This window comes from Mustela putorius, unplaced genomic scaffold (genome assembly GCF_011764305.1).
Source record: "Mustela putorius furo isolate JIRA1106 unplaced genomic scaffold, ASM1176430v1.1 tig00000083_pilon_pilon_pilon, whole genome shotgun sequence".
Lineage (NCBI taxonomy): Eukaryota > Metazoa > Chordata > Mammalia > Carnivora > Mustelidae > Mustela > Mustela putorius.
In genome coordinates this window covers 20,024,547-20,038,833 of record NW_025421273.1, presented here as the reverse complement: position 1 = coordinate 20,038,833, position 14,287 = coordinate 20,024,547, and the positions used below count along the sequence as shown (strand labels likewise).

The 14,287-nt window shown below is 54.2% G+C and overlaps 1 protein-coding gene across 1 annotated transcript; it reads left to right on the top strand.

The window, feature by feature from the left end:
* The first annotated feature begins 2,800 nt into the window (after window positions 1-2,800).
* On the top strand, window positions 2,801-7,074 carry NKX3-2 (NK3 homeobox 2). The gene is made up of 2 exons (XM_004781552.3): window positions 2,801-3,866; window positions 5,383-7,074. The coding sequence occupies exons 1-2, from the start codon at window positions 3,401-3,403 to the stop codon at window positions 5,910-5,912; spliced, it is 996 nt and encodes a 331-aa protein (XP_004781609.1). The 5' UTR covers window positions 2,801-3,400; the 3' UTR covers window positions 5,913-7,074.
* The last annotated feature ends 7,213 nt before the right edge of the window (window positions 7,075-14,287 follow it).

Genomic DNA, 14,287 nt, shown 5'->3' with positions numbered 1-14,287 from the left:
AGGGCCGGGGTTTCCCCTCTCCTGGTCCCCGCGCCTCTCCCACCGCCCTCCCATCCTGCGCCCGCGGCCGCCCGAAGCTTCGCTGCCCCGCAGCGCTTCGGGCCCGGGGCCGTTCCTGGGGCGGAGGGGGCGCGGCACGCCAGGGGCGCGCAGGAACCAAACAGCGGAGGAGAAAGAAGAGAGAGCAGTGGGAGGCGAGAAGAAAGGGAGGAGAGGAAAAAGACTAGGAAAGAGCGGAACGCAGGGCCAGGGAGGAGGGCTCGGGAGCGGAGCTCCCCGGCCTCCTCCTTGAAGGCTGGCCGGCTGCCGGGGCTCCCCGGCTCCGCCGATTCCCGCGACGGGCCCAAGGCCGAAGCGCGGCGCCGACGGAAGGTCAGGCGCGGTCAAGGAGCCGCGGGGTTCCAGGAGCTCGTGGCCATTCCCGGGGCAGATGGCCTCAGAGGGCTGGGAGTGGGGGCCCCGCTGCGCCCGCGCGGACGCGCCCCTTCCCCGCGGACCCCCGGCCCTCTGGCACCCGCTGACCTGCCGAGCCCTCGGCAGACACCCCAACTCACCGGCCTTTACTCCGCGCGTGTCCGGGACAATCTCTGCCTACGACCACTTCTGCTCACCGTCTCCGAAAACCTTTTCATCCCCACCCAGCCCCTTAGTAGCAACTTTTAGTTGTAGTTCTAGACCAGGGTACTTAACACACCTCCTGGCCCTGCCTGCAGCCACTCACCAGACTTAGAGGTCGACAGCGGCGTCAGTTGCCCAGCGATGACACGGGTCTCTCTCACTTTGTGCCTGCTGAAGTCTCGGAATGCAGCCACTGTCTTGCAGTCTGGGGACTCACAGAAAACGGACAACTCAAAACCTCCTCGGAACTGCATCTTTAATGCTTTGACGACCTCTGCTGAAGACTGTGGCAAAGGGCATATCCTACCGTGGATCGGATTTCTCTTTAAAAATATATTGGGGGGGGGGGCAACTACATAGTAGTTGCTATTTACAAGTAAGTCTTTGTATAGCCCCCAAACTTACTTATCCTAGGTCATTCAGCCCTCAGAACATCTCCGTTGCCTGTGTGTACAGAACTCACCCTATTATTTGTCCACACCAAGCCCTCACCCCACAAAGGCACACAGTTCACACTTGTTCATCTCTCACCTTCTGGGGCACCTGTGTCAATCTTCCCCTAGACGTGATCCCCAGAGAGTAACAAGATCCACCATCCTGTTAAAGGGAGGTAATTTAAAGAGTAAATCAAGGTCAGCGGGAGGAAGGAAAGGACACTCTTTCTTTTGAAACCTCTGAAGCTTTCTGTTCTATTTCCTTCCCAGCCTGAAGAGCATCCCGTTTCTTATATTTGCGTTATACTGACACCAAATTTAAGCACCTTTCCCTCAAAAGTGATGTAACCCTAAAGAACTAGAAAGGACAATGATCTTTTCAAGTTAGAATTTGTAGCCCAAGTACATTACAGGATCTACACTGTAGTGTATTGAGGATGCAAAAAAAAAAAAAAAAGCATCATGTAGCTAAAATTCTGGAAAGTACAGATGCTGCAAAGCCCTCTTCCCCTCCAACACACCGAGCTGAAAACTATGAAGAGTGTGTGTATTTTGTACTGCAGTGCACAAGGACCACCAAAAAGAAAGCAACAGGGAGAAATGCTATTTATTTTAGTGACACCAAGAGCACAAATTTACTAAACTAAAATCACAGTTCTTTAAACTTAATGGTTCAGATTGTGTCTTTAGTGTTAAGTTAAACCTTTGTAAAATTTATGGAAGGCAGTAAAGTATGTTACTTGAGTAAATTTTTTATTTAAAAATAATTAACGTAAATAAGTAACAAACGTTTTTATATTACAATATTTGTGTTTCATAGCACGGTTCCTTCTATTTCATGAAACAATTCATTACTTATTTTTTTAAGAAAATTAATTTAATGCCGTCAGTTCAGGATCATGAGTACGGTAATTCCCACATAGTCCTTTAAACAAACACATATCTTTTCTAATCTTATTCTACTCACTAGTAACAGAATATTTAAATAACAAGTTGAAATATTTTTTCCCTCCTTCCTGGTGTAAAATTTAACAAACTCCAATTAAATTCAGTACTAACCGTCCAGGGAAATGACCGCGCAATTTCCAGAAACTCTCCCAAAGATGACTTCTCATTTCTCGCCTGCCTTTAGTTCTCTAACTGTACCATCTTTTTCTTTTTAATTCCTCCATAGAATTCGAATCAAGTAAAATAAGGTGAAGGAAAAAATATATTTCTAGTGATTTTAATTGATTATTTCAGTGAAAAGAATTAGCAGTCAGGAAGCCCTGAAACTATAAAGGTTAAAAAAAATTTTTTTTCTTATCTTTGACCCTTCCTAGAAAACAGAAAACTGAGCGCGCGGTTTATCGAACTGCGTTATCTTGGATTTCCCCCCTCCCCACACTCCCAAGCCTAGATTTCGACTAGACTATCAAATATCGTGTTCCACAAAAGCGCAGGAATGGGTGGATACATCTGCAGAGATAAGAAACGCGGTTTCTCAGACACGGTGTGTAGGTGGGTAAGCCTCCGGTTGCTGGAGGATGCTTCGAGGACCAGGCTTGGGAGGAAAGGGGTTAAGCCAGACCCTGACTTTCTCCGCGCAACGTGCCCGGTTAGGTCTGTAAAAGTCAACGTCGCCCAGCTGGAGCCAGCCAATAGGCGGCCGGGAGGGCCCCGGACAACCCAGTGAAGGGGCGTGGCCTGAAGCTGTCACTCAGCGGTGAGGAATGACACCCGAGCGGGAGGGGGGATACGGTGGAACGCCGGGGAAGGAAAGAGAGAAGAAACAGATAAAACCAGAGCAGGGGGTAAAAAGGTGCCCCGCGCCTCTCAGAATCCAGAGGCCGCCGTCGTCGCCGCCGTCACTGGGGGTGGGCTCCGGAAGAGCCGGACCAACTAGGAAAGGACTAACCAAGAGCGAAATCCTGCAGCCAGTGAAGAGACCGAGGCGCAAAGAAAAAGTGACTCCGGCCGTGCTCCCCGGAGGCGCTCAGGAGGGGACTGCAGCCGCGGTGGGGGCCCCGCCGATCCGCCCCCAACATCCTCCGAGGGGGCAGACCCCGGCCCGCCCCTAAGGGCGCGAGGCGATGAGATAATCCAGCTGAGCTTCGAAAGTCGAGCGTCTGGCTCTGAATTGGGGGGGAGGGGGTCTTCGGGAGGGGTGGGCCTCGGAAGTGGGGGTGAGGGTCGGCGCTGATCCCCGGCCAGAGGGAGGCGGGGGCTGCTGGGCCGCGCAGGAGTGCGCTGCTGGGGCCTCGCGAGCCGGCTCACTCGCGCTGCGGCGGCCCGCGCGCTGCGTCCAGCTCCGTGCTGCCCCGCGCCCCAGCCGCCCGGCCGGCCGGCCGCTCTGGCTCACGGAGCAGATGGCTGTGCGCGGCGCCAACACCTTGACGCCCTTCTCCATCCAGGCAATCCTCAACAAGAAAGAGGAGCGTGGAGGGCTGCCCGCGCCAGAGGGGCGCTCGGTACCCGGGGGCACCGCAGTGGCGGTGGCTGAGGCTCCCGCTGTCTGCTGCTGGCGATTGTTCGGGGAGACAGACGCGGGCGCTCTGGGGGGCGCGGAAGACTCTCTGCTGGCGTCGCCTGCCGGGACCAGAACGGCTGCAGGGCGGACCGCGGAGAGCCTGGTTGGTTGGGACTCGGACTCGGCGCTGAGCGAGGAGAACGAGGGCGGGCGGCGCTGTGCGGACGCGCCGGGGGCCAGCGGGGCCGGCTGTGCAGGGGGGACGCTGGGCCTCGGCCAGCCGGTCTGCGAGCTGCCCGCCGCCAAGGACCTAGAGGAGGAAGCCGCAGGCAGGAGCGACAGCGAGATGTCGGCCAGCGTCTCAGGTCTGCCGAGGCTTGGTGGGGAAGGGGGCCGGGCAGAGGGGCTGGCAAGGAGGGAAAACATGCCGAATGGGGTGGGCCTGCTGTGAGAACCCTACGCCCAGGGGCCCTGGGGCTGGCCAGGACCCGAAGCTCTTCGCGCTGGCGCAGGCTGCTCTAATTCTCTGGGAACCGAGCCCGAGAGAGAACCGAGAAACTCCTCAGAGCCTGCGTCCTGGGGCGAGGCCTGAGACGTCCTGGGGGCAATTGTGCCCTAGACTGCACTAAGAGAAAACCACTGCACCCTGCCTTTAAGTCCATCGCCAGTGCTTCGGCCCTGTCTATGTCCAAATCCCCCAAATCAGAGACAGGGAAGATCCAGGGGCCCGGAGACCTCGAGTAGTCAGTGTCATGGTCCCTAGCCCATAGAGCAGAAATGCTCCCAGCTCCAGGTCCCAAGGCTCCGAGGTCCTCTGCTTAAGGATAGGTGGTGAGGGATACCTCTAAGTGGTACTGAACATGCATGTGCCAAGCCTGGGCTTTGGGGGGAGGACTTATTTAGCTTTCCCAGACCCCAAGTTCAGGGGAGCTGGGATGGGCTGAGGACCCAATACCTGACAGCACACCCTGCAGCCAGCTGAAGGCAGGGGGGCTTAATGTGGGTCATTCCACAAGTAGCACGGAGAGGAACATCCCCTGCCAGAGCTGGCAGGTCACTGGGTCAGAAAGACACCCCACACCCACTCCCCTGTGGGCTGGTCGCTGCTGTAGGCCTCACCCTGGCTCCAAGTAAATAGTACTTGCCCGAGGCCAGATCTCTGAACCTCTCTGCTAGGGTCCTGTGGGGAGATCCAGGAAGGGCTGAGGAGCTGGTGTCAGATTAGGGTTCAAAGACGTGAAGCAGGGACACCTCTCTCTCTTCCCCTCAATCTTCTCATTTCCTTGCAAAGAGAGAGACAGAAGCCCACCAAAGTTGCTCTATTGCCACAGATCTCACACAATTCCGGGAGGTTGAGGGGGTTGAGGGTAAGACTCGGAATACATCTGTCCGAGGATTCGGCCCCCCATCTTCCCCTTACGTGCAGTTGACACGTGTGTGTTGCACCAATGAGTATGTATGAGCGTTGAGTGTGTCGGTGGCGGGTAAACCCAGGGAGAGAGCAACCAAGAATTCCCCCCCTCACCCCAGAGCTCAGCGCTGAATACTTATAAGGCTTGTGAGGATGCTTAGGCCTGGTGCCCCCACATTACTGAGGGAAGCCTGGGGCACAGTGAGGGCAGGGAGCTGGATCTTGGCCACACAGCATTGATACAGCGGCGGAGTCCCCTTCCCGAGTGGACAGGCCTAGATGTAAGAAGCTAGTAGAACAGGGTTCTGAGTCCGGTCTAAAGGATCCGTGGTTTACAGACCCTCGCCCAGCGCTCTGCTGGGATCAAAGCGTATTTTCGTCCCCCTCCTCCACCCCCCGCAGTTGGGGCCAGACCTCCTTTGTTTGCGGCGCTGACAGTCTGTTGTTTCTGTTCCCACTGGGGTTCGCAGGCGACCGCAGCCCTAGGGCCGAAGACGACGCTGTTGGCCCCGGAAGTGCACGCGTACCCGCGCTGTGCAGCCGAAGCGGCGGCGGGGGCGGCCCGGCGGGCGGCGCGGAGGAGGAGGAGGAGCCCGCCGCGCCCAAGCCGCGCAAGAAACGTTCGCGGGCCGCCTTCTCCCACGCTCAGGTCTTCGAGTTGGAGCGGCGCTTCAACCACCAACGATACTTGTCCGGGCCGGAACGCGCCGACCTGGCCGCGTCGCTGAAGCTCACCGAGACGCAAGTGAAGATCTGGTTCCAGAACCGTCGCTACAAGACCAAACGCCGGCAGATGGCTGCCGACCTGCTGGCATCAGCGCCCGCCGCCAAGAAGGTGGCGGTGAAAGTGCTGGTGCGCGACGACCAGAGACAGTACTTGCCTGGCGAGGTGCTGCGGCCACCGTCGCTGCTGCCACTGCAACCCTCCTACTATTACCCTTACTATTGCCTTCCGGGCTGGGCGCTCTCCACGTGTGCAGCCGCGGCGGGCACCCAGTGAGCCGGCCTGGGTCGAGGCAGCAAACGATCCCCGGGTCCCAGCTCCGGACGGCCGCTGACGGCTGTGCAGGTTGTGCTCTGTACGAGGGCGCCCCGGCGAAGGGGCAAGTGGAGGTTGCAGTACAGCCCAGGCTCAAAATCCAGGAGTGCTCCGTGGCAGCGGGACTGAGTCTGTCCAGAGGGGGCGCCTTTTTCTAATTTGAAGGCACCCTTTGCCTAATTAGGAGGGACCCTATGGTCTAGGGTTCTTGCTCCCCCGTTGCCTGCGTGGAAGCTCTTGGACATTATTTATTATCACAACAAAGTTGGATTTGGATTGTATCTGCCAGGACACGGCGTTTCTCTGGAGCGGAGAGAACTCCTGGATCCACATAGCCTGAATCCTCAGAATTTCAGGCTGTCTGGGAGCTTCGTGCAGTAGGCCACAATAGTTCATGGTATCCATGCTACCAATCTATGTTTATCTACATATCTATTATTTTTGGAAATTGCATTTGTAAGGAACGGGTGCAGAACCTTGACAGCCCCAAGGAGCCCCGAGCCTTAGAGGGTTGATTTGAACGTGAAAGTTTTGCTTTTTGGGCCCTCTGCCCCCACTCCTCCCCATGTCAGAGCTGGGGTGTGGACGCCCTTTTGGGTGCTGAATGTAAAGAAGGGAGCTTCTGAGCACAGGGCTGTGCAGAGGCCCCCCAAAATCTTTCCTCTCCGGAGTCCACCAACAACTCGGGAGCTTCCGGGAACCCGGAATCAGGAAAGGGCAAACCCAGCAGCCCTTGGCAGAAACTTTCTTTTATTTCTTTTTATTTTTTTAAAGGAGGTTAAAACGTGTAGCACTTTTCGGTTGTTTGTATTCAAATAACGGTTATTTTTGTATTCAATGTGAATATCCCTGACCGGCCTTTTCCCAGCGTATCCTGCAGTTCAGATGCCGGGCCCTCTGTTTCTAACGTTCTCCATGATTCCTGCATTCTGACCCAAGATTCTTCCATTCCAGCCCCTGTCCCTAAGACAGATGATCCTGTCAATATTGTCGCTTTTTGCCTCCTTAAGGGCACTGTGCACTCAACTAGAATATTAACTTTAAAAAGATTTGTGAAGTTTGGAAGCTCTGTTCGCTTTATCTTTCTTTTTCCTTTAATTTATAAACTTTTAGTTTCACATGCCCTCCTGGACACCGTGTTGTCTCTGAGCCTCTCTGTCCAGCTGTATGGTAAAAATGTCTGGGGCTCCTCTCCAACCACTTTTCAGTCCTGGACCAAGAATGTCTCCTCCCTCTAGGGAGCGGCCTGGCTGCCCATCAGGAAGAAAGTGTTTAAATCCACTCAGCTCAGGGAATTGCAAGTAGGGGACTTCGCAAAAGTCACAACTGAATCCCACTGAATAAGGAGCAAATGGCTAGGATTCTCTCTCTCTCTCTCTCTCCCTCCCTCATGGGATTGGTCTCAGAGTGTGGAAAGTGTCCATAGCTGAACCCACAACCAGTTTCAACCCCTACCTAACCTGCTGTCTCCTTCACCTGCTCACATCCTCTCTGCTTTTGATTTTCCCAGCATTTCTGGAACTGACCCTGTCTTCATTTCGTTTGGAGAATAGGCTAGCAAAAACTCGCCGAAATTCTGAGGGCTATAATAACCAGATCTATTAGAGGTCTCTTGGGGAGGGTCAGCTGAGCTTTGACCCCGGCAGGGTGCACATGGCCCTCTACATTGTTTCAGAGTGATGCCACTACCTCCGTCTGTGACATGGTCTCATGTGAGCCCTCATAGGAGGACTAGGGCCAGGGTTATTTATTATTTACATTTTACAGACGAACACCCGCCCCCATTGCACAATTCCCCAGGCTGTCATGGATTCGCCAGAGCAAAATGCTTAGGCTTCACTCCCCTCGCTCTGGGTCTGGTCGAGCAAGGAAGAGTTAATGCCACATTGCAGGCTCAGAGGCCTCCAGCAGCCAGCGGAAGCCGGGAGTTGCCAATCCCAGGCCCCAGCTACTTTCAATTTTACCCCAACCAGAAAGGCCTACCTGCCCTTTTCAGGGTCGGCAACCTTTTCCAGCCTCAGGATTCCCAGGCCTTTGTATCCCAAAATCCATAGCCAGGGGTCTGTGAACCCCCCGCGAACCCCCCCTCGGCCCCCCCACCCCGTCACAAGTGCTTTTGGAGAAGATTCCTGCTTGTGGAAACAACAAAGCGAGAAGGGAAAGGCATATGTCCTCGGGATGTGCACGCCCTTACCCCCAAGTCCAACCACCTTCTAAATGGTTCCTGCAATCATTTTATTTCTTTTTGGCATGTTTTAAAAATTCCATGTAAGCTTCATAATTAATCATGAATGCATTTTCCCTGTAGAAAGAACATTTCCAATAACGCTAGAATTCCCTCCCTTCCTCTCTGCAGAGATCGCCACTACTGAGGGTTTTGGGGGAGGAAGCTTGTTTTTTTCTCCCCGCCCCCCTCCTGAAATGGCATTGGGTTGTGACTGCATCCTATGAGGTGAGTTTGTCCTCCAACCCTGCGGATTTGGGAAGTTGAGGGAACTAGGGGTTTTCTCTCAAGTAGGCCGGGCGGCGCCCCTTCCCTTTCCCGTTCCTTCTGCACTCCCCGTCTGGACCAGCTATGCCGGGCTTGCTCCAGACGCCCGGGGAAAAAGGACTCAAACGAATTCAGTTTGCCCCAGATTGTTGCAGTTTCGCTCTGAGCTGCCCCGCACCCGGCTCTGGCAGCAGCACCTTTAGATCCAATTTGTGGAGTTGGAATCAGCCCGTGGGGCCAGCTGGGCTTCCGAAGAACTCCCCTCTCATTTGGAGACCTGAGGCCGGTGCCTTTACCTGGGGTTCCCCCACCACCACCATTGACAAGGCTCCTGTTGGAAATCGGCGCTATTGCTTTCTGAAGTTCCTCTTCCTTCTCCACTTCCAGCTCCTCCGCCGCCCCCGCCGCCGCCGCCGCCGCCGCTGCTGCTTCTTTTTCTTCTTCTTCTTTAAAGATGAGAAAGAGTCAGTCGAGCTCTTTGGCCTCCTTGCTTTCTGACGGAGGCTCTTCCTCCACCACTCTCTATGCTCCTGGGGCGCAGTGCTCCTTGTCGGCTTGCTTGGGGCCTGATTTCCCCCAGAGTAGTCAGCCAGCGGAGCCTTTGGACCTATTCACCTTTCTCCGCCCTTCTGGGTCCTTAGCGAATCTCAGAGCTGACCTTGGAGATAGTTGGGTATGACCCGCACACTTAAATGGGTAAACTATGCCTGGAGGAAGAGCTGGGAAGAGGACACACTGTGACCAGCCCTGAAATCCATCCCAAGGAGTCAGGCTTAGCCCATGAATCTTCCTCTGGCCAGCAATTTGAGATCCATTTACTACCAAATATCGCTAGTGTGTGTGTGTGTGTGTGTGTGTACTCGCGCACATGTGTGTAACTAAAATCCCTGGCCTGTTGGTATCGACTCTCCCAAGCTGCGTCTAACTGTAAACCTCTAGGTAGGAAGGGCCCTGGGACCCCTAGGAGAATCTCAGAAGAGCTGGGTCAGGCAGTGGGAGTTTGGGAATGGGTTGCATTTCAGGAAATAGATGACTTCCCCGCCACTGAGAATCCAAGTGCTCTCTCCACTCCTCCGCACTAGCCCAAGGTAAGAGGTTGACAGAGAATCTGATTTTATGGGAGAAGGTCCGAGGAAGGCTCAAACGAGATATCATCTGCCCGGAATCCCCGATCCCCTAAGGGCTGGGCCCCTACTGGGGCGGTGTCTGAGGGCTTCCGGGAAATGGGGAGCTTTTGCAGGGAAACTGGCAAAACCTGGAAACACCATACCAAGCATCTCACAGAAGCAAGACGTCTTCCAAGGCCTGCAGACATCTCTCGGGCCGGGATGCTGTGACTTTAACTCCCCAGCCGGCCGCCGGAACTGTGTCCTGGCCAGGCGGCCACTCCATTCACGTTTCCGTCGGTCTTTGCCAGGAAAAGGGTGGAATACAGCCTCGAGCGCGTCCACAGAATTCTACTAGGCAGACGAAGAGACTTCTGCCTCAGGGGTAAGCTGCCGCCACCGACGGATCCTGAGTCGCGGAGAAATTTAGACATCTCCCTGAAAGCTGAATACTGGCAGAGGAGGTCCTGGTCCGCAAAGGACGAGGAGGGAAGTGACGCCGACCCGCGCGGGGGCCCCCGCTGCCCAGGCGCTACAGGACTTGACTGGCGGGCGACCTGCCTCACTCCGCTAACAGTCTTAATTGGGAATCACACCGAGCTGCGGGGGAACTGCAAGACACAGCAAATGTTTGAACGCGCTTTGTAAGTCAGAAAGCGCTGAGGGCAGGTAGTTATACACGCTAGAGGCGCGTGGCTACTGCACAAGCCCTGGCCTCCAGGGAAGGCCGCGCCCAGAACCTCGAATGTAGCAGGAGCTGAGGCTCTAATCGGAGGGCGACCTGGAGAGCAGCCAAACAACACATAACAACAACAAATATCTATAACTACATTCGGTTGTTCGGTTGTCTGGGACGTTGCACGTGGAAAAGTGCTTCTGCATTCTGCTCTGCACTGTTTTCCTGAGGCAGCCTGAGCAGCGTGAACATGGCCTCCATTTTACAGTTGTGTATACGGTGTCCGAAGTCACAGGCCATAAGGAGGCCTTTCAGGGTCTTTCAAAGTTCAGAAGCATATTTTAGTATTTGAGGCCGGCAGTGTGGATAGATAGTCCCTTAGAACTAGCATCTCTTGGTTTGACTTTGGGGTGGTTGGATTACTAAGGGTGAGTGTGTTTTGAAAACCATTAAGCACTGTAAAGCTGGTATGGACTTATTACTAATGTTGCCATCATCATCATTATAATTCTTATTATTACAAACTTCTGGGCAATGCTTAGTAAGCTGATCTGAAACAATCTTCCTTAAACGCTTGCACCCTTCAGAAGTTTCCAAGTGACCTGCGGTGTGCTCAACAGAGAGTCTCTTAGAGGGGTAGAGACTCCAAGCTTCCACCAGTTTTCAAGTCTCCTGATAAATACGTTTTTTAAAATGAAGAAATACCAAAACAGGTTGCAAAAAAAAAAAATGTGTTATATTGTAAATGGTTACATCATGTAATAAATTAATTTTTTCTGTAGTTACACACAGAAGTTATTCAACATAAACTAGGTTGCTCAAATCATTAAAACATTTATAAAAGGAGATTGATTCCCAGGGCCTTTCAAGCAGGGGTGGTCCGGTATGGAGTCCAGGTTAAGTTGAACGATGAACTTCTTTCAAACCTGTTGGGTGTGTATAAGGCTATGCCACCTATGAAGGAAACGTCCAACGACCAAATTTGGGTCAACTGCGGACATGAGAACTGGCAAACGGCCCTGCCGCCCCGCACCCCTCCGGAGCGCTGCTGTTACTGTTACTTTTTGCTTTGAGGCGGGCAGGGAAAGACCGGCGGGCGCCTGGCTTTTGGCGGATCGGAGCTGACCCAGAATCTGCCGCACAAGCGAATAGCACTTAGGGGTTCCTGTTGGAAGGTCAAGTTTAAAGGGAATACACAGTGGCTTCGGGAGCGGAGCCATCACTTTGCCCGGAGCCTCTGGCAAGGTGAGCTAGCTCCTGGGCTCATCCTTTCCCCTGCTGCTGGGACTGTGTGTGATAAGCTGCCTCTTTTCCTACTCCTCCCCCCACGCCCCTTCACCCCCATCGCCACTCATTCCACTCTGCCTCCCATAAGCACCCTGTTTTGTCCCTGGGTGCCCCGCCCACAGGTCCGGTGAGGCCCCCCGCAGCCCAGGGGTTAGTGCGCCTGCGGAGCCCAGAGGGCGTGGTCTCTGCTTAGGCCTCAGGGTCTTCAACGAGTACCTACATCTCTCCGAGTGGTTTCCACAATCGCAACAAGAGCTTCTGGAGGTTTCTGGGGGCTTCTCAGTGAGTCCTTCTCCTCCCCAGCCTGGCCTGCTTCTGATTGTCACACTGAGGCCACCTAGCTGAGGAGGGCTCCTACGACTTGGCGTGTGCCTTATCCCTTAGGTGATTGCGGTTCTGGACGTCTGGGAGACCAACGTGAGAGTGTCTCCCTGCAGCCAGCACATCTGGGGGCGGGAAGTGGTCAAGTCGGGCTCAATGGCCTCCAAGATCCATTAGGTGATTCTACCTGGGTCCTGTGTCTACAGGCTGGAGGCAACTCTGCCACTGACTTGATGAATCCTAGGCAATTAACTTCTCTTCTCCGCATCTATATTAAAAAGGGGGGGGGAGTATGAGATGCTCCTTAAATCTGAGTAATGTTTGGAGTCCACACTGACCTCTGGCTTGGAATGGAGGGAAATAGAAACATTTCAAATAATGAGCCATGCCCTTCGTGCACAGATTTTGGAAGGAGGGTTGTTTTGCTTCTTTTTGTTTAAAAAGAGCTGGGTCCCCCAATTCCAGTACCATAGGTCTCTCCAAAATTATTATCTCTACGCCTCCTTTGCACTTCCCGAGCCTGGGCAGCTGTGGTCCTCGGTTTAGACTTCTCCCCACGCACCGCCCTCTCCGGAGGTGGGAGGCCTGAGGCTATTCCGCCTCCGTGGCCGCAATGAGCCCCGCAGAGTCCCCTGGACGGAAAACACGGAAAATACGTTAAGGGAAAAAAAAAATTAATGCCACTAGTACTTTCTCTCCCAAAGTCCACCAAGGGTGGGCAGCAAGCTGTAAAACAAGAGCCAGTAAACCGATTATTTTAATAAGCTTATTAACATTTTTGAATGGCTCCCCTTGTGTGAGCCAAGGCCTCCCTCGGTGGAGCTACGGAGTTCTGCGGCGGAGTTTTCGGAGGTTTTTACCCAAGGACAAGCACGTTACGGAGCCAGCGCTGCTGCCCTCTGCGCAGGGCGCCCTGTCCAGGCTGGTGCTGCCAGGCTGTGCCCACAATATTTTCTCAGGACCTCGGGGTCCCCCGCTGGTCCATGCTTTGATGCGTGCAGCCCAAAAGGGCTACACAGGGTCAGAAGTCGCCAAAGAGCTCCAGTGACCCAATGCCGCACTGAAGTGTCCCCACAGCTTCGAGCAACCCGCGGGCCTGGGGTTTTGTTCCGCCCTACTACACTCTTGCTCGTGAAACTGACACTCTTCCCTGAGGATCGAAAACTAAAGAGTAAAATCTCCTTTCTTGGACAGGTGTCTCAGGTATTCCTGAGGACAGTGGCCGCTTGGGTTTGGTCCACACGCGTCCTAGACCTGGAGCAGGAGTGTCACTAGGGTGATGACTTCTGGGAATCCCTCTTTGACTAGGCCTGGGGTCCCCACCCCCAACTGTGGGAAAGGAAGCTACACACACACACACACACACACACACACACACACGTATAAGGTCGTGACAACGAGGAGAAAGACCTTCGAGGACACAGAGCAGGTGAGAGAAAAACCAGGCTAATGGGAAGACCTAGCCTGCCCAAGTTCCATGTCCCTGCAAGTCTCAACTTACAGGTCTCAGGCCTTCCTGAGTCAACCCTCCTGGGAGGTTTCAGTTAAATGTCGCTCCTGAAGCTGTCCCACCTACTTGCTGCAGTGATAAGTAATACTGGATTCAGTGCCGAGCTCTAGCATGGTCTGACCTGGCCTTGGAACCTCTGGGAAGACAGGTCCAGAGGTCTTAGGGCCTGCCCCCACAGGGGCCCTAAGTGCCTAGCATGGAGACTGTTGCTCTTGGATGTTGGATACATATTTGAAGCACTCATGAATGAGGATCAGAATCTTTCAGCTCTGTCCTTGTCAGCCCCCACCACATCCCTCCCTCCTGGTTCCAAGTGCGTACCCACAGATCTTGTTGAGAAGCCAGCCAAGGGCAGGACGGCCAGCGGAGCTTTCCCAAACCTCATCAAGGTCTTCTCCTGGCCAGATGGGCACCAGTCCTGGGAGTCTGAGCAGGAGACCCCCTCATGTCTTGGGGTCAAGCTCTCGGGCCTGGGGCTCAAATTCTTCCTGGTACCACCTTAGCTTTGAGCAAACTTGACAAATCATCTCATCATCTCAGACATGATCCTATTAAAATGTATACCATGCCTGACCGGCTGAAGGCTGAAAAACACCATGGTGTTGAATGAACGTTGTACTGCTGATTTATATGGGGGTGGGAGCTGGGAGTGGGGTGGGAGAATGCTCCAGTTTGGAAATTGGAGAGCATTAGCTGCCCTGCAGAGCTCAGAGCCAGGCCTGGTGGATGGGGATAACCTTGGAGAGGTATTTGTGGTGGATCTGGTGGTGAGACAGACCTAAGGGGTGGGGGATGGGGGACGCTGGGCCTCAGTGGCCCCGGGCAGAACTGCTTCCCCTATAGGCCTTGAGGTGAACTTGGGATCCTACCTGCCCTTCTTCCCGGGTCGTCTTATGATCACACCTAAACACAGTGCTGCTAGTTGGGATAGCTGCTTTGGACAAA

Bases quoted from the DNA above. Each gene is read 5' to 3' on its own strand.
- NKX3-2 (XM_004781552.3), top strand. From the start codon at position 3,401: ATGGCTGTGCGCGGCGCCAACACCTTGACGCCCTTCTCCATCCAGGCA. The intron at 3,867-5,382 runs GTCTGCCGAGGC...TGGGGTTCGCAG, and splicing joins GATGTCGGCCAGCGTCTCAG to GCGACCGCAGCCCTAGGGCC.